Genomic DNA, 26,945 nt, shown 5'->3' with positions numbered 1-26,945 from the left:
TCATATGCAGACAGGCTAAAAGAATTGAATCTGTTCAGTCTTGAACAAAGAAGACTACGTGGCGACCTAATTCAAGCATTCAAAATTCTAAAAGGTATTGACAGTGTCGACCCAAGGGACTTTTCAGCCTGAAAAAAGAAACAAGGACCAGGGGTCACAAATGGAGTTTAGAAAAAGGGGCATTCAGAACAGAAAATAGGAGACACTTTTTTACACAGAGAATTGTGAGGGTCTGGAATCAACTCCCCAGTAATGTTGTTGAAGCTGACACCCTGGGATCCTTCAAGAAGCTGCTTGATGAGATTTTGGGATCAATAAGCTACTAACAACCAAACGAGCAAGATGGGCCGAATGGCCTCCTCTCGTTTGTAAACTTTCTTATGTTCTTATGTTCTTATGGCAATGGAAGTAATCATTAGGGCATCAAAATGGGTAGTAGGAGGAGAGCGCTTGGCTTCTGGAATGCGACTTCCACCAATTCGAGCATACATGGATGACATGACAACCATGACTACAACAGTAGCCTGCACTAATCGGTTATTGGGCAAATTAACCAATAACACTGAATGGGCACAAATGCAATTCAAGCCCACTAAATCAAGGAGCATCTCTATAATTAAAGGCAAAGTAGTAGATAAAACATTCTTCATTAATGGTGAGGCAATACCAACAGTCTCTGAGAAGCCAGTGAAGAGTCTTGGGAGATGGTATGACAGTGATCTAAAGGACACAGTTCGTGAGGGAGAAGTTAGATAACAAGCAGTGGAAGGGCTGAAGAGCACAGACAGCTGCGCTCTACCAGGCAAACTAAAACTCTGGTGCTTTTAGTGTGGTCTGCTGACGAGGTTGCTGTGGCCACCGACTGTGTACGAGGTTTCTTTGACAACAGTGGAGAAGCTGGAAGCTTTAATCAGTTCATACATCAGGAAATGGTTGGGAGTTCCACGCTGCCTCAGCAGAGTGGGACTTTATGGTAAAGGAATACTGCAGCTACCAGTCTCCACTCTAACCGAGGAATTTAAGTGCGCCAAGGTCAGACTGGAAATGAGATTAGTAGAGTCACGCGACAAATGCATAAGGGAGGCAGCATCTGTGTTGAAAACTGGAAGAAAGTGGGTGGCAAAGAAAGCTGTGGAAGATGCAAAGGCTGCCCTTCAAATTGGTGATATCATGGGGCAAGTTTAGCATGGAAGAGGGGGGGTCTTGGTCTCAGTTCAGCTCCTCCTACATGGCACAAGGCAGCCCCAGCTCAAAGGAGGAAGCTGGTAGTCAACGAGGTGCAAAAGCAGGAGGAGAGGATGAGGTGTATAAAGGCCATTTCCCAGGCCAAGCAGGGAGAATGGATGAGATGGGAGACTGTGGAACAACGCAAGATTGGCTGGCAAGACCTATGGTCAATGGAACAGAGCAGGATCAGTTTCCTCATCAGGTCAACATATGATGTTCTCCCATCACCACAGAACCTAAACCTCTTGTTAAGAGAGGCTCCCTCGTGTCCTTTGTGTTCATCACCTGCAACATTAAGGCACATTTTGACAGGATGTAAGGTGGCTCTTAGCCAAGGTCGGTTTACTTGGCGCCATGACCAGGTGCTGCGATGTTTGGCCTTAGCAATGGAAGACAAGCGTAACCTGACCAATAAGTTGCCACCTGTTCCATCAAAACATTACACACAAAAGACAACATTCCTCCGCCCAGGAGAGCAACCACCAAGAAAAGATGTTAAAAGCAATCCTCGCCCAGGACAACTGGAAGCTGCTAGAGACTGGAAAATGCTGGCAGATGTTGGTCAACGGCTTATTTTTCCACCTGAGATTGCCACCACTAACCTTCGACCAGATATTGTCTTGTGGTCTGGGTCAGCACGCCTTGTTCACCTGGTAGAGTTAACAGTGCCATGGGAGGATGCTGTGGATGAGGCGTACGAGAGGAAGAAACTGCAGTATGCTCAACTAGCCACTGAAGCAGAACAGCGAGGATGGAGAGTCCGGGTTTATCCAGTGGAGGTGGGTTGTCGAGGATTTGTGGCACACTCTACAACCCGGTTTCTCGGAGACGTCGGATTCAGTGGCCAACAGTTGCGTCGCACAGTGAAGAACTTATCTGAAGCAGCAGAGGAGCAGCAATTGGCTGTGGTTGAGACGGAAAGATTCTGGCTGGGGATCTCAAGCACAATAGAAAGAAAGAAACGCTGATGTACAGGTAAGTAAGCTAGGCTGAGTTGAGTGGGGGACAGAGGGGGGTGATGCTGGGACGCTAGAATCACCGTCAAGCCCTCTTGAGGTGTTGTGGGCTAGTCGATGAAACACTGAGGATGGAAGGTGCCCACTTGAAGACCCAAGAGATGTACCCTACTTAGCTCAATCCAGACGGTTGTCATGCTGATGCGCTGGGGAGGCCACACTGTGGTTGATCCCCGGAGCCAGCACCGCAGCCGTTGTGTGTGCTGATGTGCCAGGGAGGCAAAATAAGCTGATCCCTGGAGCCAGCATTACACTTCAGCCATTAACACCAGACAGAAGGATATCTACATCATTATATGGAATGAAATGCAAATGGATGGAGACACATATGGATCACATTAGTTTACTGTAAAGCTGCATCTTAGTTGGTGCTTATCTTGGCGAGAGCCGAGTTCAAATCAGCATGAAGTTTTAACATCTACTCTCGTGTAATGGAAATCATATATGATTATATATATATATATATATATATATATATATATATATATATATATATATATATATATATATATATATATGGCTTTTTTTTTTCTTTGGCATTTTTTCTTTTTTAATAGGATCCTATAGGATTGTTTTTCAATAGGGAGAACAATCCTATTGATTTTTTAAAAATCCTATAGGATCATATAGGACCTGGAAACAGATGTCCTATAGGATTTAGTTTTTTTCTTATTAAATCAATCAATCAATCTTTATTTTAAATAGTACCTTTCATAGTGGACCACCATCACAAATGCTATAGAATCCTTTAAAATTTAATCGGATTCAAAAGGATTTCCTACAGGATCCTACAGGATTTTTTTTATTAAGGTTAGAAGGGTCATTAAGAGGTACTAAATGTTAGCTTCGTTTTAAAAACACCAAATATGAAAATTAATAACAACAGAAAAAATGCTCAATATACCCTTGTAATGTCATTTTATTACTTGTATTATTAAATCACAAACAGTGAGGGTATTAGGTTAACACGTGGGGGTCAACTGACCTTAACAGAAGCGGATCAGAATTCTGTATGACATCATTAAAATGTGTGTACTGAGGCTATGAAAATCAAACATTTAAAGGTGAATGCAGAATATGTAAAATGCCAGGGAGGGTCATATTTACGTATTGAAAGGATGGTGATATATTTAGATCTGTCACAGTTTAGATCACTGAATAGAACAATTTTTTTATGAAGTAAACAATCACCTGATAATTATTATTTTTTTTTTATTATCATTTTTTTTTAAAGGGTAGCCATTTCATTGCTGTGATTCAATGTGGAACATTGAAATATTTTTCAGAACAAGGATTCACCATCCCTTCCATTGGGTAATTTAATTAGGGTCTCAATGGAAGGAGATTATAATAAATACCAACCATTAGTGCACAAATATGCTGTCTCTTAATAATCTTTATCATTAACATATACATGCTTTGAAAATACCTGGACCAGTGCAAAATGCTGCAATAACTCCCAAAATGCATCCAAAACTGAGGTAAGGCAGCCAACTTGCTTTGGTCTGAAAGAACAAAACAAAATAACAAAACTAAAATGTTACCACCAGTATATTAAATATAAGAATACAGTTCTTGTAAAATGAACACAGTGCAAAATGAACACGCTTTATTTTCAACAGTGTGTTAAAAACTAAGTGCAGAGTAGTGTACAGAGTAGGTAGGCTGGGGTTGAAAAGTGTCTTTGTAACATTGTTTCAGTGGGACTGGGAAGGGTGTTCTCCAGCCCAAGTAAACACATATTTAAAGACTCGGTATTGGAACAACCACCCCCGGGACCAATCATAATGATGGCACACACTGTAACATAGCAAGATAATTCATACTTTAATTGTCAAACATGTCATTATAATGCATTATACCTGTAAATTAAGGAAAATTGTAAGCAAGCCATAGAACACAGCCATAGCACCGAATCCACCAATAAGAAGAGGTCTTCGCCCAACATGTTCTATAATCATTCCCTAAGGAAGGAGGGGGGGGAGAAAAAAAAAGAAAGATATTTACACTTTATATTAAGAGGTCATTAAATATGCACAAATGTTGACCCTAAAAAATGAGCTGGGTGACTTCAGATAACTTAGTACATTTATTAAATGACATTTTTCTATGCATTATTGGTGGTGTAGTGAATGACAAATTAGACTGCAATCCCTTTGAGATATTTGAATCTATTTGATTATTTTAAGTGAGGAATTACTAATCCCACCGAATACTGTATTCATTACTCAATTAATATATCAGATTTTTGAGCACAATTAGGGCTTCTCTTTTTTGGTTGTTATTAATTCTATTTTTTGGTGCTTATTTTTAGCTATTTTAGTTTTATGAAATAGTTTTTTTCGGGGCTTTCGTTTTGAAGATACTGTATGAAATTAGTGTTTTCAGTTACTTTCCAAAATGCTTGAGCATTTTTTCTTTTTTTTCTGTCAAAATATGCATAGTAGTAACTCGACAGTATTTGACCACAATTCTGTTTTAAATCCTCCTTATCGTAACTGTAATACTGCTTTAAATCTTGCTAACAAGCCTCCATTCCTGATTGTAATCTTGTTTTAAATCTCGCAAGCAGAGTCTCCAATAGAAATATAGGAATGTGCTGTCACTCAGTATTCAGATTAAGTCAATATGTGACAAAGTAAAGAGCTATCTGAAGACCTTAGGCAGTAAATTATTTATTGTCATAAAGCTGGAGAAGAAAAAAAACAAAGATTTCCAAGCATTTGAGTATCCCAATTTCAACTACTGTTTCTATTATCAAGAAGTACAAGACTCATGGTACTCTCACAATGCTCCCTCGGTCTTTCACCAAGAACAAGTAGAAGAATTGTGAGGAAGGTTAATAACAATCCAAGATTGACTGCCAAAGATATTCAAAGTGAGTTGGTTGCAAGTGGGACTGGAGTTTTCATTTCAATCACAGGTCGAGTATTGCATGGTGAATGTCTCAATGGTTGCAGGCTAAGGAAAAAGACACTCTTAGGAAAACATCACGAGGACAATCGTTTAAAGTTTGCAAAACAGCATTTGAATGATGGATATGAGTTCTGGTCAAAGGTTTTGTGGAGTGTTGAAACAAAATTCTAGCTATTTGGTCACACTGATAGTCGTTATGTTTGGAGAAAGTCTGGTGAGGCATACAAAGAAAACACCACCATATCTACTGTCAAGCATGGAGGTGGTAATATCCTTCTATGGGGCTGTTTTTCCTTTAATGTCACAGGAAATTTAGTTCCAATACATGGTAAAATGGATTCCATAGCATATCAAAAGATATTGGCCAATCATCTGAAACCCTTCGCTACAAAACTTGGTTTAAAGCGCAACTGATCATTCCAACATAACAAAGATCCAAAGCACACATCAAAATATACTTCAGAATGATTAAAGAAGAATAAAATCAAGGTCAAAAATCCCTAAAGAATCATGCCAAAAGCTCATTGACAAATATCCTAATAATTTAAAATAGGTTATTATTGCTAAAGGTGCCTCAACTAGCTATTAATTTAATTTTCCTTGTCAGGGTATGAATACTTTTGAATTAGCAATTTTGGAATTTTTCAAAAAAATTGCAGAAATAAATAATTGTAGACCTCTTTTTCTTGTAACTTTTTTTTTTCCTCATCCACAAAAGAAATTATAAAATTTCCAATGGGGTATGTAAACTTTTGACTATATATATATATATATATATATATATATATATATATATATATATATATATATATATATATATATAGATAGATAGATAGATAGATAGATAGATAGATAGATAGATAGATAGATATAGTGGTTTGCAGAAGTATTCACCCCCTACCAATAATGTCACATTTTGTTGAATTACAAATTATGTACGCACAGTTTTTTGAGCAAACTTTTTTTTATTCAAAGCTATAGTGGTTAAACTGAACACTTTTATATGAGGAGGTTAATTATCAGCAAAACTTGCAAAGAAAATGTACAAAATAAAATTTACTAGTTGCATAAGTATTCAGCCCCTTAAGTCAGTACTTGGTGGAAGCACCTTTTGCAGCAACTACTACTATGAGTCTTTTTGGATAGGTTGCTACTAGCATTGCACAGTAGGATGGTGAAATTTTTGCCTATTCTTCACGGGAAAATTGCTCCAGTTCTGGTAAGTTTGTTGGGTATCGTCAATGGACTGCAATCTTCAAGTCTCGTCATAAATTTTTCGATTGGATTCAAGTCAGGACTTTGACTGGGCCACTCAAGAACATTGATTCTCTTCTTGTTCAACCATTCCAGTGTGGCTTTGGCTTTGTGCTTCAGGTCATTGTCCTGCTGAAATGTGAATTTCATCCCCAGTTTCACCCCCAGTTGAGTGGCTGACTCAAACAGGTTTTCCTCAAGGATTTGCCTGTACTTTGCACCATCCATTCTCCCCTCTATCCTGACAAGCTTCCCAGTCCATGATGAAGAGATGCATCCCCATAAGATTCTGCCGCCACCACCATGCTTGACAGTTGAGATGGTGTTGACTGGGTGATGTGCAGTGTTGCGCTTGAGCCAGATGTAATGCTTGGAATTTAGACCGAAAAGTTCCATTTTTGTCTTGTCTGACCACAAAACCTTTTTCAACATGTCTGCAGTATCATCTACATGCTTTTTCGCAAACTCCATAAGTGCTTTAAGATATGGCTTTTTGAGTAATGGCTTCTTTCTTACCACCCATCCATACAGGCCAGCTTTGTGTAGGGACCAGCTTATTATTGACTCCCATCTCAAACACAGAACTTTGCAGATCTCTCAAAGTCATTGTTGATTTCATAGTGACATCCCGAACCAGTTTTCTGCTTGCCTGGCTGCTCAATTTGGGAGGGCGACCTGATCTGGGTAGTGTCTGGGTGGTATGATGCATCTTCCACTTCCTACTTCACTGTGCTGAGAGGGATAATCAGCACCTTTGAAATTGTCTTGTACCCTTCTCCTGTTCTGTGCCTCTCTACCACTTTATCCCTGACTTGTTTAGAAAGCTTCTTGGTCTTCATGGTTGCTTTGTTGGATCACTATGTGAGTTGCAGCTTGAAAGTCTTTATATACATGAGGGAAATTATCTACAAGTTAAACGCCTTTGAGTACACACAGGCTGAAACCATTTCACTAATTTTGTGAACTTTCAAACAAATCATTTGCACCTGAGCTGATTAGAGCTGCAGTAGCAAATGTGTTGAATATTTATGAAACAGATTAATCTCAGTTGTTCTTTGTAAATCTTACTTATTTATGTTCTATATGCATTTTTTTTTACTTTATCAATGAGGAGTAGTTTGTGTAGATTCTACATATGATGTCTAATTTGAAAGCGTCATGTGAAAACTTTGCAGGGGGGTGAATACTTCTGCAAACCACTGTGTGTGTGTGTGTGTGTGTGTGTGTGTATATATATATATATATATATATATATATATATATATATATATATATATATATATATATATATATATATATATAACATACATTTTTTATTTAACATCATGTAATCAAAGAAACTACAAAATGATATTGTAAAAGTCTACAGGAAGTTATAATTGTATTTCATGTTAGATTTCAAAATGTAACAATTTTTTATTTTTGTCAATTTTATGTCAGTATATGGAAAACTACAAAGCGGTAAATAATTGAATATGTTAACGTATCATTATTTAGTAGGATTCATTCAACTTTATGAAGCAAAATTGTACATACTGAATACATACACTATACTTTTATTTATTATGCTTCCAGAAACACTCTAAGGTTAAACCTACAAGACAAGCAGACAAATGTTTCAGCTAGTGCCATCCCTAAGCAGTTCTGCTTCCTCACCCATACATGTCTCTGGTTGCACTTATGATTGAGTGCTGGGTTGTGGTTTCACATTGTATAAGCTGGTTTCCAGAAGCTGAAGTTCAGACTTGGATGTCAAACTGTTTAAAATAAATTGAAGCAAAGCTGAGCTCCCCTAGCATCTTTTTGGCACAGGTTTCTACTTAGCAGTTCCTTTCGACGGCAACTTTCTATTTTCTGACTTTTATGGGAGCGACATGGGAGTAATTATGTATCCTGTGGTGTTGACCACCTGCACACAGCATACTTTTTTCACCTGAGGCAAATTGCAAGACTGAGGCCAAGACATAGAATTATTAATTCATGCTTTTGTCACCTCAAGTGTTTGCAATTCTCTGTCGTTTGGACTCCAGATGTATCACTGAATAGACTGCAGTTGAGATAACATTTGTGCTGGAATGCATTGGATCTCAGATCCGTTAATAATGTCCGATATATATATATATATATATATATATATATATATATATATATATATATATATATATATATATATATATATATAGCCTATAGAAAGTCTACACCCCCTTTAAAAATGTAAACCTTTTGTTGCCTTATAGCCTGGAATTAAAATGCATTAAAATAGTTTTGTTTTTTGTTTTTTTATTTATCTACAACTCCTACCCCACAACTTCTAAGTGAAAAAAATATTCTAGAAATTTGTAGAAAATGAATTAAAAATAAAAACTGAAATAGCTTGGTTGGATAAGTATCTACCCCACTTGTAATAGCAATCCTAAATTAGCTCAGGTGTAACCAATCACCTTCAAAATCAGACACCAAGTTAAGTGGCCTCCACCTGTGTTAAACTGTAGTGATTCACATGACTTCAGATTAATTCAGCAGTTCCTGTAGGTTCTTTCTGCTGGGCAGTGCATTTCAAAGCAAAGACTCAACCATGAGCACCAAGGAGCTTTCAAAAGAACTCCAGTACAAAGTTGTTGAAAGGCACAGATCAGGGGATGGGTATAAAAAAAATATCAAAGGCCTTGAATATCCTTTGGAGCACAGTCAAGATGAACATTAAGAAGTAGAAGGTGTATGGCACCACCAAGACCCTGCCTAAATCAGACCGTCCCTCCAGACACCATGACCAAGTAAGAAGGAGACTGATCAGAGAGGATACCAAGAGGCCAATGGCAACTTTGCAATAGCTACAGGCTTTTATGGCCAAGACTGGTCAAAGTGTGCATATGACAAGAATATCCCAAACACTCCACCAATCTGGCCTGTATGGTGGAGAGGCAAGAAGGAAGCCATTACTTAAGAAAGCCCACCTTGAATCCCATTTGAAGTAAGCAAAAAAACACTCAGGAGATTCTGTAGCCATGTGGCAAAAAGTTTTGTGGTCTGACGCAACTAAAATTGAACTTTTTGGCCTAAATGCAAAGCGTTATGTTTGGCGCAAACCCAACACAGTGCATTACGCAAAGAACGCCATCCTTACTTTGAAGCAAGGTGGTGGCAGCATCATGTTATGGGGATGTTTGTCATTGGCAGGGACTAGGGCACTTGTCAGGATCGAAGGAAAAATGGATGGAACAAAGTAGAGAGAAGTCCTTGAGGAAAACCTTCTGCCCTCTGCATGAAAGCTGAAACTGGGACGGAAGTTCACCTTTCAGCATGACAACGACCCAAAGCACACAGCCAAAGCTACACCGCACTGGCTATGGAACAAAAAGGTAAATGTCCTTGAGTGGCCCAGTCAGAGCCCTGACCTAAATCCAGTCGAAAATTTGTAGCATGACTTAAAGATTACTGTCCATCAATGCTGTCCAAGGAACTTGACAGAGCTTGAACAGTTTTGTAAAGAAGAATGGTCAAATATTGCTAAATCTAGGCGTGCAAAGTTGGTAAAGACCTATCCCAACAGACTCACAGCTGTAATTGCTTCCAAAGGAGCTTCCACCAAGTATTAACTCAGGTGGGTGGAGACTTATCTAATTATGATCTTTCAGCTTTGTATTTTTAATATATTATTTTTTTCTCAATAAAAACTTTTTTCCCCTTATCAGTGTGGAGTATGGTGTGTAGAGAAGTGGAAAAAATCCTCATTTAAATGCATGAAACTCTGAGGCACTGACACAACAAAATGTGAAAAAAGTTCAAGGTGGTGTAGACTTTCTATAGTAGAAGACTTGAAATAAGGAAACTCTGTAGACTTTATATATATATATATATATATATATATATATATATATATATATATATATATATATATATATAGCACCTTTCATAGTGGACCACCATCACAAAGCGCTTTACAAGATACGAGACTAGGGTGTGTGAACTATGCATCAGCTGCAGAGTCACTTACAACAACGTCTCACCTGAAAGATGGAGCACAAAGGAGGTTAAGTGACTTGCACAAGGTCACACAGTGAGTTAGTGGCTGAGCTGGGATTTGATATATATATATATATATATATATATATATATATATATATATATATATATATATATATATATATATATATATATATAGTTATAATACCAAAAAATGAGTGATTTTCTTTCCTGTTCCTCAGATTAGTTGGCCTGCCACTGGTACTGTACAAACCTGAAGATGATTAATACATGGCTAGGCAGAGGCTGGCATGCAGCTTCTAGCAGGCAGATGAAAACTTGAAGCATATAAGGAAGCTACTGTGAATCAAGGTCAGTACATTAGGTCTAAAAACAAAAATGCTGTCCCTCTTCTTTACATATAAGAGCTGTTACATTTGTTTACAATGAACCCCTAGTTATAATATATCATTCCAACGTATCAGCCAAGGGTGTCTCTTAAAAAGAACCAATAGGATCTGCAAAATACAGCTTATTTATTGGTTTTAACTTTTTACTGAGTTTCAAGCAGTACCCTGCATTAGTGTGACCCTGGCCAGCTAGAAGTCCCAATATACAATTTAAAGTCAGTTCCCTTATAAGTGTTTGTCATAGTAAAAGCATAGTAAAGTGTAATAAAGTATAATGGTTGCCATGTCCCAAAATTAGTGTTGCATTTTGGTCCTTTCCACCCCTGTGTTGGAGAAGCTATCCCTTCTTAAAAACACAGTCTGAAAAATATTTGACATGCTGTTCTTTGTCAAGCCCTTTCTGGTTCATGCTTTCTTGTTTTTGACATGGTCCACCCCAGAGAATAAATAACTGTATATTAACCCTAATTTAGGTGACACTAAGCTTTATGGAAGACTAAATATGTACATTCTTTCTTGTTAAATCTTTCTATTTGAAAGAGCTTTTTGAGTTCGCTCAATCAATTTTGGAAGACACACCTGCAGTAGAAAACCAGGTTGTAAACAAATTTAACAGTTGCATTGCACTCCCTGCTCAGCAGGAGGTTCTGGACCTACTTTTTCTAACAAAAAATCAAGACTTGTGTCTGTAGTATTATTGGATAAAACTACTCCACTGTACACAATGCAAGTTATCCACTCTCTGCACTCAAATAAGCATGTGTTATCCAATTTAGATTTAAAATAGACTTTGGCTGAACTCAGGGATGCTTGTGCAACAAAAAAAGCGATTGCTTTTTTAATTAAAAGACAACATTCCATATATCACTTGAGAGAGGATTCTGAATAAGGTCTGTTCCCATGTCCTCTCCAATCAATATCTCACAGAAGGGCTGATGAACTGCTTTTGTTTTATGGACTCCTGCAGTCGAGATGGGATTATAATCTCTGCAACTGCTTGTGCAAACGACTGTGGTTCTCTTGTGCAGTGGCCAGGACGGTCACTTACATTGTGTTTGGACAAGATGCAGATGGGCATGGTTAAGACGGGACGATTACAACGTGCACATTCTTCAGGTACCTCTTTCTGAAAAGGTGCAGTTAACTTAATGATCTAAAATGTTATTCTGTTTACAAATGGATAGAAACAATAATAAATAGGGCTGGGAGTTAGTCACGGTGGTTGCGGGTGTCCGTGATTTTTGCTGATGTGTGTGACTTGTGGGGATGTTAGTAAATTGGGTTCAATCTGTATGTGATTTTATTGGAAAGTGTTTCTCATTAAAATTGAATTTCATGTTTAAAAAAATGCATTTGTCATTTATTAATTCGAATAAATAATTACATATTTTGAACTATCTCCAACACCGTACTTGCTGTCCGTTTTTTATGTTTTTATTTTTTTGGAGAAGAAAAAAAAAATTCTGAATCAAACTAAGCTCTTTGATTAAATACCTCTTGAAAGTTATGTTAACAGTTCATAAATTCAGTGTGTGTGTATGTGTGTATATACTATACTAACTGCCAGCATTCGCTGAGGGATATACATTGAACAGTTTCCTCTTTTTAATTGAAATGATTGTTCCACTTGTTGTTTAATTGTTGCACGGTTGCTCTTAATTTAATGTACATGTCTCGTCAGCCCCACACCCTCTTTGTGTGATCCTCATGTATATTTCTCGCCCCCAGTGTTACGCTTGCTGTTTCTTTCCCATTTGCATCTTTATTCTCTGCTTAGTTCAGTGCTTGTAAATGCTACTGTTAGTTAGTAATCACTGTTGTAGAGCAAATAAAGCAACAAATTGAAATTTCATTTGCTTGTCTCGTCATCCTTTTCTGAACCTGTGTGCACCAACGCCACAATATGCTTTTATTAAAGACAGTTATTTATTTTATTTTTTTATCCCAGTGACTTTATTCTCCCTCTGTCATTTTCTCCGTGATTTTGAATGCATTGACTGTGACTGCTCTGTGATTTACGTCCAAATTTTCTGTGACAAACAAACTCCTAGCCCTAATAATAAACAATCAATATTTCAGGTAATGCTGTTTAATACCAACAGAATTCTCAGTTCTTGCATATATTTAGTAACAGTGTTGGGTTATTATTAACTTCTAGTTGGTGTCTTTGGGACATTTTCCAAGTCCATTGGTCGATTTCCAAGTCCATTTCATCTGAGTGGTATTAATGCTAATGTGATTTGTCAGTCTACTTTCAGAAACCATGATTCGGTTGACATGCTGGTACTCTTTAAGAAAAATAAACAGAAAAAGGGCAATTCTGCATAGCATGGGGTTGGGGCTGTAATCATTCAATATTGGTCATTACCAAAAGACAGGCATGTAGGATCCTCTGTAGCTCACTGAGGAGAAGTGGTTCTGTCACTTCCCTAACAAGTGGGAACACCATCATTGCAACTCTCTCTTGGAATCACAAGTGAAGATAGAAAGCTCAGCACTGCCATAAATGCTCATCTAGGCTCCCCTAAGTTTATGACTGACCCTGCACACCATGTGGCCTTGCTTTACCAGGTGAATGTTGATTGTATTTAATGGCACAATGCCCCAGCGTTTGCCTTTTATATTTTTACAGATCAAGAAGAACTATTTCAAACTTTCTGCTATGAAGATAGAAAAACAATGTTGAGTTTTTAACTGACTTTGCAGTTAAGAGTTGAGATTCATGCAGATGAGATTTGAATAGGTACTCAGAAGTTAAAAAACGGATGTAGTACAGTTCTCTGTCAGACAGTTTAATTGACCCCTGCTCCGTTTAGAAAGCATTTTCACACTGTAACAAAAAAAAGTTAGAAAATAATTTTGGACTTCTTAATCTTGGATGTTTCATGTGTTAATTCTGAATGTACAAATATATACCATATCATGATTACACGACAGTTGTATTTATCAAATGCCAAAGCTAAAAAGTGAAAGAGTACTGTGTACTTCCTTCTGTCTGCAGTATAGGCTACATGATGAAGGACTACAGGTAGCTGTGGGACGAAACATTGCCATGCTGGTGATGTTTGTGTATCCATCTAACTGAGGCCAAACAGAAAAACTCACATTAGCAGCCTTCTTACCTTAATGAAGAGGAAGCCGACGTCTTCTCGCACTGCACGAAAAATCAAAGCTGTCGGTCACTCGGTCCAAATTGATGGGAATGTCCCACTCCATGTCTAGCACGGCTAATCCAGAAAGGCGTTCCTGTCCGGTAGTGTTTGCAAGTACTTTTTAAGATGACGGAGACAGGAAAAGTTCCTTTCACACGATGCAGTGCTCATGGATATTGTAAGGAAGAGTTGAAAGAGGCTATCCATGCTATTCAAGCTATTACCAAGGTTTTACGCCTTGAAAAACTCCAGTCAGGATTCGATGTTATCCATCTTACTTCTTTTCAAGCATTTTACTGAATACAGCCAGCTCTGCTGTCCACCTGCCGTAATTTTCACAAATCAAATCCAAATAAGAATCCTTGATGTTTTCAGAAGATATTGTCAGGATGCTGTTTAGCGCAGTCAGTGCTTCCATATTGTTCTCCTTAAATATTTCTTTTATTTCTTTTGTAGTTTTATCCAAACCGCTTGTATAAAATCTTGAACCTCTTTGGTTCCATTTACAGGACTTCCACCAATCGTTGCTTGGATAAGTCTTTGCCTTGGCAACTGTGGGCCTTGGTTGTTATTTTGACTAAATCTTCAGTTCTCATTGACACTATTCTTTCCATAGTAGCACAAGTCATGTCCATAACAGAAGCACAGTTGAGTTTGGAGGACTGCAGCGCTTTAGAAAGCATGTTGCACTGTGTTAGAACTCGGCGCATCAGAAGATAAGGGAACAGAAAGTGAAAGTTGGTAAGCAATGGCATTATACCATTGGCTTGGCCGCCCCGTCCAGCATCATTATATCTGTTTATGAATGGGCCTTAGCTAGAAAACCAGAGCTAACACGTTACTAGATTGATCATTAATATAATTAACTCAAAGTTCAGAGTTAATTTATTGATGGGAAAACAATTGTGTAAGGAAATATAATTAATGGCCTCATTAATGAAGAAATAATTGCAACTTTAATCAAACATTTTCCACGAGCAAAAACTAAAGTGGAATTTTTTATTAAAAGCTGAACATTTTAAATGAAGAAATACCTACTGTATTGGACAATTTATACATTTTGAATGCTCTGTGTTTGATCATGCAAGCGAGCACTCTAGTGCCATCCATTGCAATGCCGCACATTATGACTTCCACATTTATTTATGGTACCTTGCCAACCACTGCTGTGATGTTTTTAACAGCCACTAATGTGTTGAAACCTGCAACTCTGCAGTACTTTGGTCAATATGTTCTATATCCAAACTTCACTCAAACTCTTAACACAACCAACCAACACGTTTCCTGAAGTGAGAGATTTATTCTGATGGTTTGTGTGTCTTCTTGTCTCTTGGGTTTTCATGAAACTGCTGTGAGAGAAGCAGATTTCCCCAGCTTAATTTAGAGAGTCCACACAGCAAACAAGTTTCTAATCTGTCCATGAAATGTATTAGAGAATGTGTCCTATAAATCATTCATTCAGTTACCGGACAAAATCCACCTCTAAAGGTTAAATGAAAAACGTTGCACAAATCACATTTAATAAAATGTCTTCTTTTTTTATTTATTTAAAAAAAAATGTTTACAGTATCTACAGAATATAATACTTTGTATACATAACTACCATTTTTTTGTTGGCAAAAAAGTGAGTAAAATGGTAACAAATTTACTCACAATCCATTGTCACATTTTGGAAATACCTCACTCCACATGCTCACACATGAATGGAAACTATGCTATGTTTCAGTAAGGAGGATCTGCCTGTAATCATATAGGCAGTCCACATGTTCCTATAAAGAGCCCCCTGCCTACGCCAACTTGTCTTTTCTTTGTTTGGTCCTCTTCCACCCACTGCTTCCACCTTGCGGGGGAGATAACGTCGCCCGAGTGCCACTTATCCTGCCATTGGTAATAACTACCATAATCAATCATTACATCACAGTTCAGCCAGCCCACGAAAAGGGGGGGAAAATCGCCCGAGTGCCACTTATTCTGACCCTGGCAATAACTATCAAAATCATTACATCACAGTTAGCCACCCATGGGGGGAAGGTGGCCCAGAGTGCCACTTGTCCTGCCCACTGAGATTAGCTAGGCTGTCATCAAGCATAATCATTCATATCACAGTCAGCCAGCACACAGGCCGCTTTAGCTCTTCAATAGACAAGGCCACAGGCCAAAAAGTAGATATCTTTTTGGTCCTTTGCCAAACGCAATTAAGAATCGGTCAAATCAATCTTTGGTGGTTGTCTCCTTTCTGAAACATTTACTAAAGGTTACTATAACTAATCCACCAGGGACAGATTTCTATTCTACCTTGTGGAGGCCTCTGAATGGACCTGCTGGAAAATAACATCATCTTCACCATCAGCTAATTTAGACACTATGCAATTAAACCTCTAAACTCAATTTACCAAGCTGCAATATAAAAAGCATGTTGAAGATACAAGTTAGTGTTTTAACCATGCAATGTCACAATATTAATAACTAAATAGTGCACACATATTATTTGCTACCTGATTTTATACTTTCTTTCTCAAATGCAATCATATACTGCTTCAATTTAAGTATGTCCACGTTTTTATAGTATAGCATTAGAAGGTTACAAAAAATATTTATATTCTGTACATGCCAGTTAATGACAGGTTTACCAGCTGGTGGACTTTCTTAATGCACTGTGTGTGTGACATTGGAAGGGCAAATACCATCTCTCTCTGCTGTAAGTGGAGAATACTGACGGCATTATTTATATTTCTCTGGTAGTAACGCTATATGTAGAATACAGAATCAAAACATTCAATAAATAAATAAATAAACTGTGCATGTGATTACATTTTAAAAAAATCTACTGGAGGGAATTAACAGAGCCATTTACTACAAAGTGCCATTAGCACAGTTTTTTTTGTTTTGTTTTGTTGTTTTTTTTTCAAAATAACCAACTCTGGAAACCTAAATCAATCGCTCAAGGGTCCATAAACCTATTTGTGCTCTACAGGACTCAACTGAACTTAGTGACACTACTGGTAGCCATAGAGACATTGCATATTTTAAAATAAAATAGAGTGAGACTGTGTTGCCAGGATTGAGTGTTTAGCAACATCCAATTATATTAATAGATGTCTCTCAAGATTCCCAATTGCATAAGATGTTTGTTTATTTTTTTATTTTTTTGTTTTTGTTTAGGCTGTTCTTCAAAGGTCGATTCGATGCATTTAATTTCCTGTTCCAAAATATTGTTAACTTCCTCCTAAATGCAAAAATGATAATCCTGTTCCACATGTTTAGATTCAACAATAAATCAATTAATTTATTATTTGGCTTTTATTTTGCAAGCCTCAATTTAACATTCATTGGTTTTAGTAATTGCCCAGATGCCCTATTTGGAGCCTCACGGAGCTACTCAGAAGCAGGTGCTTTGCTTGCACAATGCCAGACTAAAGCTTTTCTGTTTAGATTTGTTTTCTGAGGAGAACTTACAGACTGTAATGAAAAAAAAAAACAGATGTCGTTTTGCTTTTAATTATATTAATATTATAAAAAGTAGAATATAAAGCAGGCTTTGTTTTTTCAAAATGCTTTTGTGAAGAAAACCTTCAAGGCATAGGGATTGTAATTCCTGTTTTCTGTTCAATCCTCAAGTATAGGACAGGATATCTCTTTGACCGTACAATAGCAAGGAGGGATACTGTTGCTTAGCAGGGAACATTTTATGAGCATTCAGAAGGAAGCAGGAGCATTTCCATGCATTTATGTTCAACCAATGTACAAGTTATAATTAGCAGTATTGTGTTCAAGGTACTTTAGAAAAATTTAAACCATTGCATTTTTAACTCGTCTGAACAGGATGGGCTACATACTCGTTGGAAAACATATAAATCACATGTTTGTAGCATATTCGCTGCTGTAAGAAAATGCCAGGCTTCGGTGTGCTTGTGTGGACTGTACATCAAGAGGAGGGAGGTATGTTGGAACAATATGCACAGGAGAGTGGGAAGACCCTGATGTTTTGTTTACAATCTGACACTCATCTTGCCAGCACTTCTGGTAGTATATGATTTCCTCTTGTACAGTACCAACCGCATTAACCTGGTCAGCTGTCTCCTACCATATTTATTCAGCCACAAAACCTTGTATTTCCAAGCAGCTGATCTGCATTGACAAGTATGTATTATTTTAATGCAGCAATTTAGTACAGGAGTTGCTATACAGACACCATTATGCCATACTTTCTGATATGTCCCCGATCATAACCAATTTAATGTGACACTAGGAGGAATTGCATTATCCAAAGCGACCCATTGAAAAAGAAAAAAGAAAATAAATAACTGTAGCCATAACGGGACTCATTTGCATACCTCTGACAATTGGTTAGATACAATCTCTCGGTAGCAATCTGTGAGACGGTAAATCACATTTAAAACCATTACTGGCCAGTAAAATAAGCAGGCAGTAGTTTTATAAATCACATGTTTAATACTGCCCAGTAACTTTTTTTTTAATAGCTGGAAATTACTGCCAACTTTTATAAATATGGCTCAGGGTGTGTTCAGATGTATAGCAGTTCAGTGAAGTCTATTTTATGTGTTTATAAGAGCAATAACATTCATATACTTACTGTATAAAGTAGTACACATTTGAATACATAAGTACTGTAGAAACATCTATATTGTAAGAACAAAGTAAAATTAAAAAGTCTTAAGTCTCATATGGGTATGTTTTATTTCAATACTTGGATGACAAACTCTTCACTTTGTCAGTGTCTCTCAAAGGGGCTATGGGAGATAGAAATAGTATTGATATTTTATAACTTTTAAGCATCAAAAAATATGTCTCAATACAGATGCCTACTTGTTATGCAGAATGCTGCCATTCTGTAAATTATACATTGTGTTGTCAGTATACATCATTTATACAATTTCATGGCGAACAAAGAACAATTACTTTTATGAGAGCTTGTTCATTCAAAACCCTTGTGAAAATGGAATGCAAAGTTGAGTTTTCAAGTAGTACTTTGAAAAACTAATTATATTCCATTAGTAGGTAAACTATGTGTGTGTGTGTGTGTGTGTGTGTGTGTGTGTGTGTGTGTTATAAACCCCTGAAAATATTGCACTGCCCAGACCAGCTATGAAATCAGAAGTTTTTTTTTTTTTTGCACAATGCCCTCTGTTAGCGAGTTTAAAGAAGCCATTAGTATTGTGTCCCGTTTCCTGCAACTGATTTGCAATACATAAGTTATTTACAAACTCAAGAAATATCCAAAATCAAAGTGCACTTACAGAGACTACAGCTGCCAGGATCTCAACGCCACCAGTGATCAAGGTAATGTAAGGGATCTGATCACTTTTCATGCCCGCTTCTTTGAGGATGTTGTTTGTGTAAAACCAAATCTGGAACAAAAACATAAACATTTTTTTTTCCTGCTGTTTTCTAACTAATTTATTGATTTTGTTTCTAAATATAGTGAAAATGACAATAAAACAGCTGGTTTATACATTTTAGTGTCACGCTACAAATATGCAATTGTTAATATTAAAAGTATTATTAACATTTCCTCACGTCAAACAATTATGGTATTCCTTTACAATATATTGTATACCCTATCTTTTACTATATTATATGTGTGAATTGTAAAACATGACCAAATACCTACAACTATCTAATAGTTATTTAATAACGATTATATCTCATATAAGAGATATTGCATATTGTGATGGAAATCGAATTGTCACTTTAGAGTATTATTATACCTCTAGATAAAATATTGATAATGCTAAAATAAATGTCTACAAATATATTATAATAATAATTGTCATATAAGCATTTTCCAGATATTTAATTCAGACTCTTGTCTGTGTGTCATCATGTGGGGAATGGGTTGTTACTTCAAAGCTGATTAGACAAGGCACAGAACACAAACTGTGTTAGCTCTTTGATGCGCACCTTCCAAAATGCTATCTGATCATCTAGTCTCCTAAGGGGTCATAAAACTTACCAAGGCAAGCTATAGCTCCAATGCAGTTGTACCATTATTGTGCTAAAAGTTAGTTAAAATGCTTTAAGAATCATTTTTAATTATATAACTGTTGGCACAAGTTTAATAGCTATTTTAAGTAAGTTTTCCAATAAATCAGAAGTGTTTATTGTGTTTTAAATGAATATTATAAACTAATAACTATTGTTTAAATATCAACCTTTGATGTATTATGATGTGTTTTATATGCTTGTAATCACAATTTTGTATAGAGAGTGAAACTGAAATCTGTATGTTTTTCCAGTGAATGTAACTAAAGTTATATTGAATAGGAGGTTTAAATGATAAATGTAAAATCCTTTGATAACAAAACAGGCAGATACATTCCATTTCTAACACACCCTTTTTGTCTGACATGCAACTGACTATCAAATACTGTGAACCAATGGAAGGACCAACAATGACTTGTTTACAGTACAAGGGAATGCCTATACATCGTGTTATTTAAAATCAAAACAAGGATTTTCACTCTCTCAGCTGGTCTCTCTTCTCTTTGGATTCTTGCTGGATTCACTCTTCAAAATAGCATCTCTCTCAACTGAAACTCTGAAGTTCTTCAACGAAGATGCAATGATGTAATCTTCAAAGCTGTCCCGGAGAGATGGGCTGCCACTGGAACAACGGAAGATTTGCCTACAGTACAGACTGCACTGTGCTGCTGCCCAACAAACTTTTACAGAGAAGATGACTCTGTTAAGAAGACTTTGTTTTAAACATCGCATCAACAGAATAAGTATCAAACTTATATTGTGTGTTTACAAGTAATTGAACTGAAGCCATGATATTGGTATCGTCACATGCATACTTAGCCACGTGGAAGCTGGCACATGTATACGTAAATGTAATGCGTCATTGAACCAAACAATGCATGATGAACTATTAAGACTGCTTCACTCTATGACCAGAGAGCACATCAAGGATTAAATATGAACATTTAACAATGCATTAATTTTCCTTGAATGTTTTAATTTGTATTTTCTTTATACATATGTTTTTAACTATGAAGTCTAACCTTTATTCTTCTTCCTTTGAGAATATGAATAAATGTAATAATAATTTGGATTGTTAGGTTTCTTTTTATCTTATAACAAATATACATTTATGATTGATTTGAAATACTTAAACATACATAATATTAACTGTTAATCTCTTTTCATCATGAATCTAGGGATAATTAAGCCAGAATTGCTAGTTATTATGGTTAATAATTACATTATGAGCTATAATGGGTATTTCCTTTAATGGTAATTGGCGAGGACACAGGACTACATAAACCATAGATATACAGCATAAATATGCACGACATGTTGTTCATGAATACATATGTGAAGGGGTTTCAACCAACCTCATAGCAATACTCTTTCTGGCTTTTCTGAATTATGTAGTAGGGTTATTTAAATTCTAATGCAGTTCACAAATGGTGCAGAGATAATTTAAATTCAAAGATATGCCTCACTTCCTCAAATCCCAAAATGGGAACATTAAGGGGCTGATATAAGGGGCAGCGCAGTGCAAACAATTGTGGCTGCAAAATCCAAATTGCCCAGCGACCATGTAATTATTAGCTTAACAGCTACACAAATTGCTCAACACACAACAATAATGAGCCACAATCATGATAATGAGGGTGGCAATGAGTGCCACCTGTGCATCAGCTATTTAGTTCAAGTTCAAGTCAGGGGCGCAGCCAGTTAGCACACAGGCCCACCTAAATCTGCGCCTATTTGAATGCCAAGTTTGGGTAAATGTATGCATTTTTTTAACTATGCCCACTGAAGGCATGAGCACAAGTTTAGAACAAATAGGCTATATAGAAAATGTCGCAGGCTTTAGCCAATCAAAGCAAAGTAGTCATTGTGATGCAATTTTAGGTTGGGATTTTCCTCTCATACAATGAATCGTGCACGCTGCATTTGATTGACAGCTTATGAGGCAGTTGGCGTGGATTTGTTAAGCCCCAGGCATTTCCATATTCCAACTTTATTTAAAATGTGCAGTGTTTTAAGCAAACGTAAAGACTAATTAGTAGTAGTGCTGTGGTCAACATGCCAAAACAAATGAGTAATTCATTTTTTAAAAAGACAACAGACAGATAATGAAGCCAAAAAAACAACTGACATATCATCCTCTTCCTCTGAATCTGCAAATTATTCATTTACATCTACTTTAGCAATGGAAATGGCCGTGTGAAAATAAATGTCAGAAGAGAAAATGACCAAATCGACTGGATGATTCGTTTGTTACTTCATTTTTGGGAAAGTCAACCAGGGAGCACTCTAGTGAAGATGTGACAGCAATGTGGAAATATATTTTACTAGATTGTCAACTTTGCGAATTGAACAGCTGCATTCAAAATGACACATACGATATGGCCTCATGAAAGCCACGTCTGCATGCTTGCCAACATTGGACACATTCGACAATAGAGAAAGTCTACTACTGGCATGTACTTTGCTGTACAATGTTAATATGGATGAAGCTGAAGTTTGCAGACTGAGTAGGATATATTGTAGTTTTTACAGAAATCAAACTGATATTCAGAAGTAATTTGTGGTGCAGAAAAACATCTATGTCACACTCTTGGATTTAACTGCCACTACAGCATTGCCCCACCCCTTAACAACCAATACACACTTCTGATTCACTGGTACAGTACTCCCCTGACATTCCTACTCCCACCTAATAGGCTCTCGGTAACTGTCACCGATAAATGTACTGTACTCAAAGTAGGTCAGCCACCTATGCTGCTACATACTGGTAGGCTACCATATTACAGAAAATAAGCAACCGCAATACTTCTAAAATGTCATAAATCGTGTAATAAAATATTGCAGCATTTGACAATCGTACTATTATTAATAAAGGTCACCCTCGTATAAAGGCTGCCCTCAAGCGCCACAGTCATTCTGATCAATTTAAAATAAACGCAACGGCGCCAAATTGAAGAAATAAGGTATTTGTATCTTTTACTTTTACAGTTTTACCTGCAATGGTTGAAAAGGCATCTTACTTGGTCCCAAAATATGCCGTTAGGTAAGTAAAAGACACAATAACCCCTCTAAATGGCACAATGTAACCAATAATGACATTGTTAAATCCAAGAAAATTAGGGTTGATTATATTTCTGATAAATAATAACCAAGGGCTGGAATTCCTATTTTTTAAGTCATCTGGAAAGAGGCATCTCTTGATATGTCACACGGAGAGCAAGCTGAGATGAGAATTGTGAGGTGAAGCTAAGCAGTCCTTAGAACATAAATCCTGGCACCGCTGGCTGTCAACTGGCAAAAGCCTTAAACTCCATCAGATTCCCAAAGCTTTTTTTATGGTAATAAACCACATGCCCACAAAACAACTTTGAAGAGAGCATGCTTGATAACTTTGTTTTCCATTGAAATATTCTATCACTCTAAATTCTTGAGAGTATTTTTACTTATCTGCCTGCTGTGAAAATAATCACTCAGAACACATTTATTTCCAAAGTCTGGTAAGAGAATGAAATTGTAGCACTTCATCACTGCTGGTGATACACAGCAGTTGATGATGTACATAGAAGTGACTGGCCAAAACACATGCAAATTATTTTTGCTAGGCCACTGAGGTCAGCAACAACACATCATACACTAATGATGATAAATGATGTATGGCCATGTTTTCACAAAACCCATGATTGTACCACTATTTACGTTGCTATATAGCAGCAGTTCTCACCTTTGTTTTTTTGTTTGGAGACCCACATCAGTATTTTTCTACTGAGTCTACAACCCATCAAGTAAAAACAAATCAATGAATAAATAAAATGTCATGTACTTATTTTAAGTAGACTTATATTATGTAAGTCTGCTACATTAATAAATAATAAGGCATCACTCACCTAATGTGTGAACTGCACCTGTTGCCCTCAGTTAGTTTTTTCCAAGGTGTTACGGGTGAGATGCTAACTCTGAAGTCATCCCCGATGTAAAGCTTGCTCCTATATTTAGTCTTTATTGCTGCCATCACAGAAAATCCTCTTTCAACTAAATAAGTTGTTGTAAATAGCAGCAAATGCATAATGGCTTTCTGTGCAATACTGGGATATTCACATTTAACCAGGATCCAGAATTTCGACAGAGAAACCTCCGTAAATATCTTTCACAGACCCATCACAAGAAAGGTCATTAGGCAGATTAAGGTTCTCGATTTCTGTTATGAAAGGGTGTTGAATCCACTCAATGTTAGAAGTAGGATCGCCAGTGAAATATTGATCAAACTGAGCTGTGAGAGCAAAGAGGTGATGCACAACCTCTGTTCATACCAACTGAAATTTTGGGCCTCGTTATTATCAAAGTATCAGTCATGAAAAGAAACATGTCAGTATGTCCATCAGAAAGCTGCTTCCCCCACACTCAGCTTTTTTTTTTTTTTTTTTTAATGCTGTGCTCAAAAACACTGCTCACAGAGCAAGAAATAAAAGATTTAAACAAAACCAAAATCATGTACACCAAATTATGACCAGGCTGGGCAATAGTTTTCACTGATTGTGCTTTTAGTTTTAAATTAACTTTCCGCTTCCTCTCCCTCTCCCTCTCCCTCTCCCTCTCGCTCTCCTCCATACACCCCCCCCCCCCCCCCCCCCCCCCGGGGTGCAGAGAGGTGTGGGTTTATATACAGGTGGCCATCTCCCAATTAGCAACAATTACACAATTAATTCAGGTTTTTAAATCATTCTTGTCAGAGGACGAGTTTACTAACCTCTGCTCTAACAGAACACGTTTCAAAATAAAAACAAAACAAACACACAGCTACGCCGTCATATTTAATACATAAAGAAATCATAACACTGATACCATGTCAAAACAATACATAATACATAAATAAATCATAGTACAACAATACAAAATAACAAGGGGTGGAGGGGGAGACTTGCTCGCCCTGTTACAGACTGAAAACTCCCAAAAAAATATTTGCCTCCAAGCAGCACTTTATGTTACTAAACCCAACTAAATTGATAGTTGATAGGTAAATTTCCATATTTTTTATGTAAGGAAAGGACCGAACAATTCTATGACTGCCAAATAATTGCCTTTCATTAAGGGAGCCAATAGTTTCATTATCTCTTAGGAAAGACACTCAGCAAAAAAAAAACCCAACAACCCGTCTAAGCACGTCTCTCATACGCGTCCACTCACTTTCAAACTGGTTTTGCAGCTCCAGTCAATAAATCCAGAGTCCGTAAATTCAGTTGCACAAGATATATCTCCAAATAATCACCTACAAAACAGAACACCGAGCCTTTCGACAGAGAATAACGAAGCCACTCAGGAGGCAGATTCTCCTTTATTCAGAAAGTACCGCTTCTGATTTGTATACATTTTTTCAGATGGTGAAAAACTGTATTTTCAATTTTAGCACGATTGAGGTTCTTTTGTAATCCAGTAAGATCACAAGGCCTCAGTTCCTGGGCCCAAGAGCACATCATCAGTGCCATATGGATTTCCTTTAATATCCGTGTGGCAGGCTGGCGAGTGGATAGAAGCCCAGAGACAGTCTGTAGTTCAAAAAAATAACTTTTATTATAAATAAACACAAAAATGAAGGGCACAGGGCCAAAACAAAGCAATTTAAACACAAAAAGAAAGACAAAAAGCAAAACTAACAAAAATAACAATTTCCAGGCTGGGCAATGCCTTCACTGGATTTATCAAAATTCATAAATCACACACAAAAAAAACCTGCTTCCTCAGCTCCCTCTTCCCAGATGAGAAGCCTCCTTTTATGTCAGGTGGCTGGGCACTGATTGATCGTTAATTAACCTAATCAACCCCAGCCACCTGAACATAATAAACCCAGGCAGGTAGGGGAAATTAACCCCATCCCTCCCAATTTAAAAAGGGCAGAGCTTTGCTCTGCCACAATCCGCTACATTTTTGCCTTCATATGTGGCGAGTTCACTCTCTTCTGAAACTGATTCCCAGGAGAATGTAAAGTTAGGATGTGCCAGTAACACACATTGTGATACATAAGCGTCGGTCGTTTCCTCTTGTAAATTTTTCTCTGATGTATTTTCTGAAGTCCTGTATGAGTACCTCATCATATGTTTGTTGGTATTTTACTAAAATAGCTTGTCAGCTTTGGTGTTTTATTTAACATACCTTCCTTGCAAAGACATTTTAATTATTGTGCTTTCGCCTTTTTGCACCACTCTCATACTTTCTAGGTGCTCTGTCAGACATTTTTTATGAGTTCTAAACTGTCATGTTCATGTCATTGCACAATTAATAAAACTGGCACATGACTTAACCCTTAGCGGTCCATTTATTCAGTGCTTGTCAGGCGCGTCTGGTCCAATTTATTTTCATACGCTCTGTTTATTTTACATGCGCTGTTTAAGATAATTTTTCTTCCAGAGTAAAACAGGTTTAAAAGGCACTGCATAGCAAAAGGACACTCAGTACTGCATCTCCAACCAAGCCCCACCCCTTGTTCACTGTATTTTTCACATACCACTTCATAGTCGTGTATACTGATAAATCCTCTCCTGATCACTAGTTTTATCACCAAACTCCTCAATAATGCGATCCAAGTCATTATTTTATTACTATAACATCTCAAAAAGCTCTGCAAATGTCCACGATATTCTTTTAGCACTGGATGCAGAAGCAGCTATCTTGTTTGTTTGTGTCCGTGTTATCTCTGTGGTGCAGGGGCTATGTGTATTGCTCAGATCCTCCCCTTTTTTTTCCGGCTTCTCCGGCTCCTATCGGTCTCAATCGGCCACTGAAAGGTTATCTCGTCTTTTTCCGGACCTGTGCTTGATGTTTTTTTGATGATGTTGGACAGGGTCCGACTTCGGACTGGAAAGGGAAAATTATAATGTCGGACCTGTCCGACATAGACATAGGACCGCAAAGGGTTAACAGCAGGTCAAGTCATATGAGCAGACAGTCGCTGCTACAACAGAATATGGCTTGGTAAAACAGCTGTGTTGTTCCGATCCATACAGTCACACACT

The 26,945-nt window shown here is 37.2% G+C and overlaps 1 protein-coding gene across 4 annotated transcripts in view; it reads right to left on the bottom strand.

Annotated features, from left to right (window-relative positions):
* slc2a9l2 (solute carrier family 2 member 9, like 2) overlaps window positions 1-26,945 on the bottom strand; it is a 149,388-nt gene that overhangs the window by 45,541 nt on the left and 76,902 nt on the right. For all 4 annotated transcript variants that reach the window (XM_041276219.1, XM_041276193.1, XM_041276204.1 and 1 more), the window contains 3 exons: window positions 19,197-19,307; window positions 4,106-4,207; window positions 3,673-3,748 (listed from right to left, as the gene is read on the bottom strand). In XM_041276219.1, coding sequence (XP_041132153.1) covers window positions 3,673-3,748; window positions 4,106-4,207; window positions 19,197-19,307 — 289 coding nt within the window. The remainder of the gene's footprint in view (window positions 1-3,672; window positions 3,749-4,105; window positions 4,208-19,196; window positions 19,308-26,945) is intronic.

The sequence above is a fragment of the Polyodon spathula genome, chromosome 2 (genome assembly GCF_017654505.1).
Source record: "Polyodon spathula isolate WHYD16114869_AA chromosome 2, ASM1765450v1, whole genome shotgun sequence".
Lineage (NCBI taxonomy): Eukaryota > Metazoa > Chordata > Actinopteri > Acipenseriformes > Polyodontidae > Polyodon > Polyodon spathula.
The sequence above is the reverse complement of the archived record's forward strand: the minus strand, read 5'-3'. Positions and strand labels throughout refer to the sequence as shown.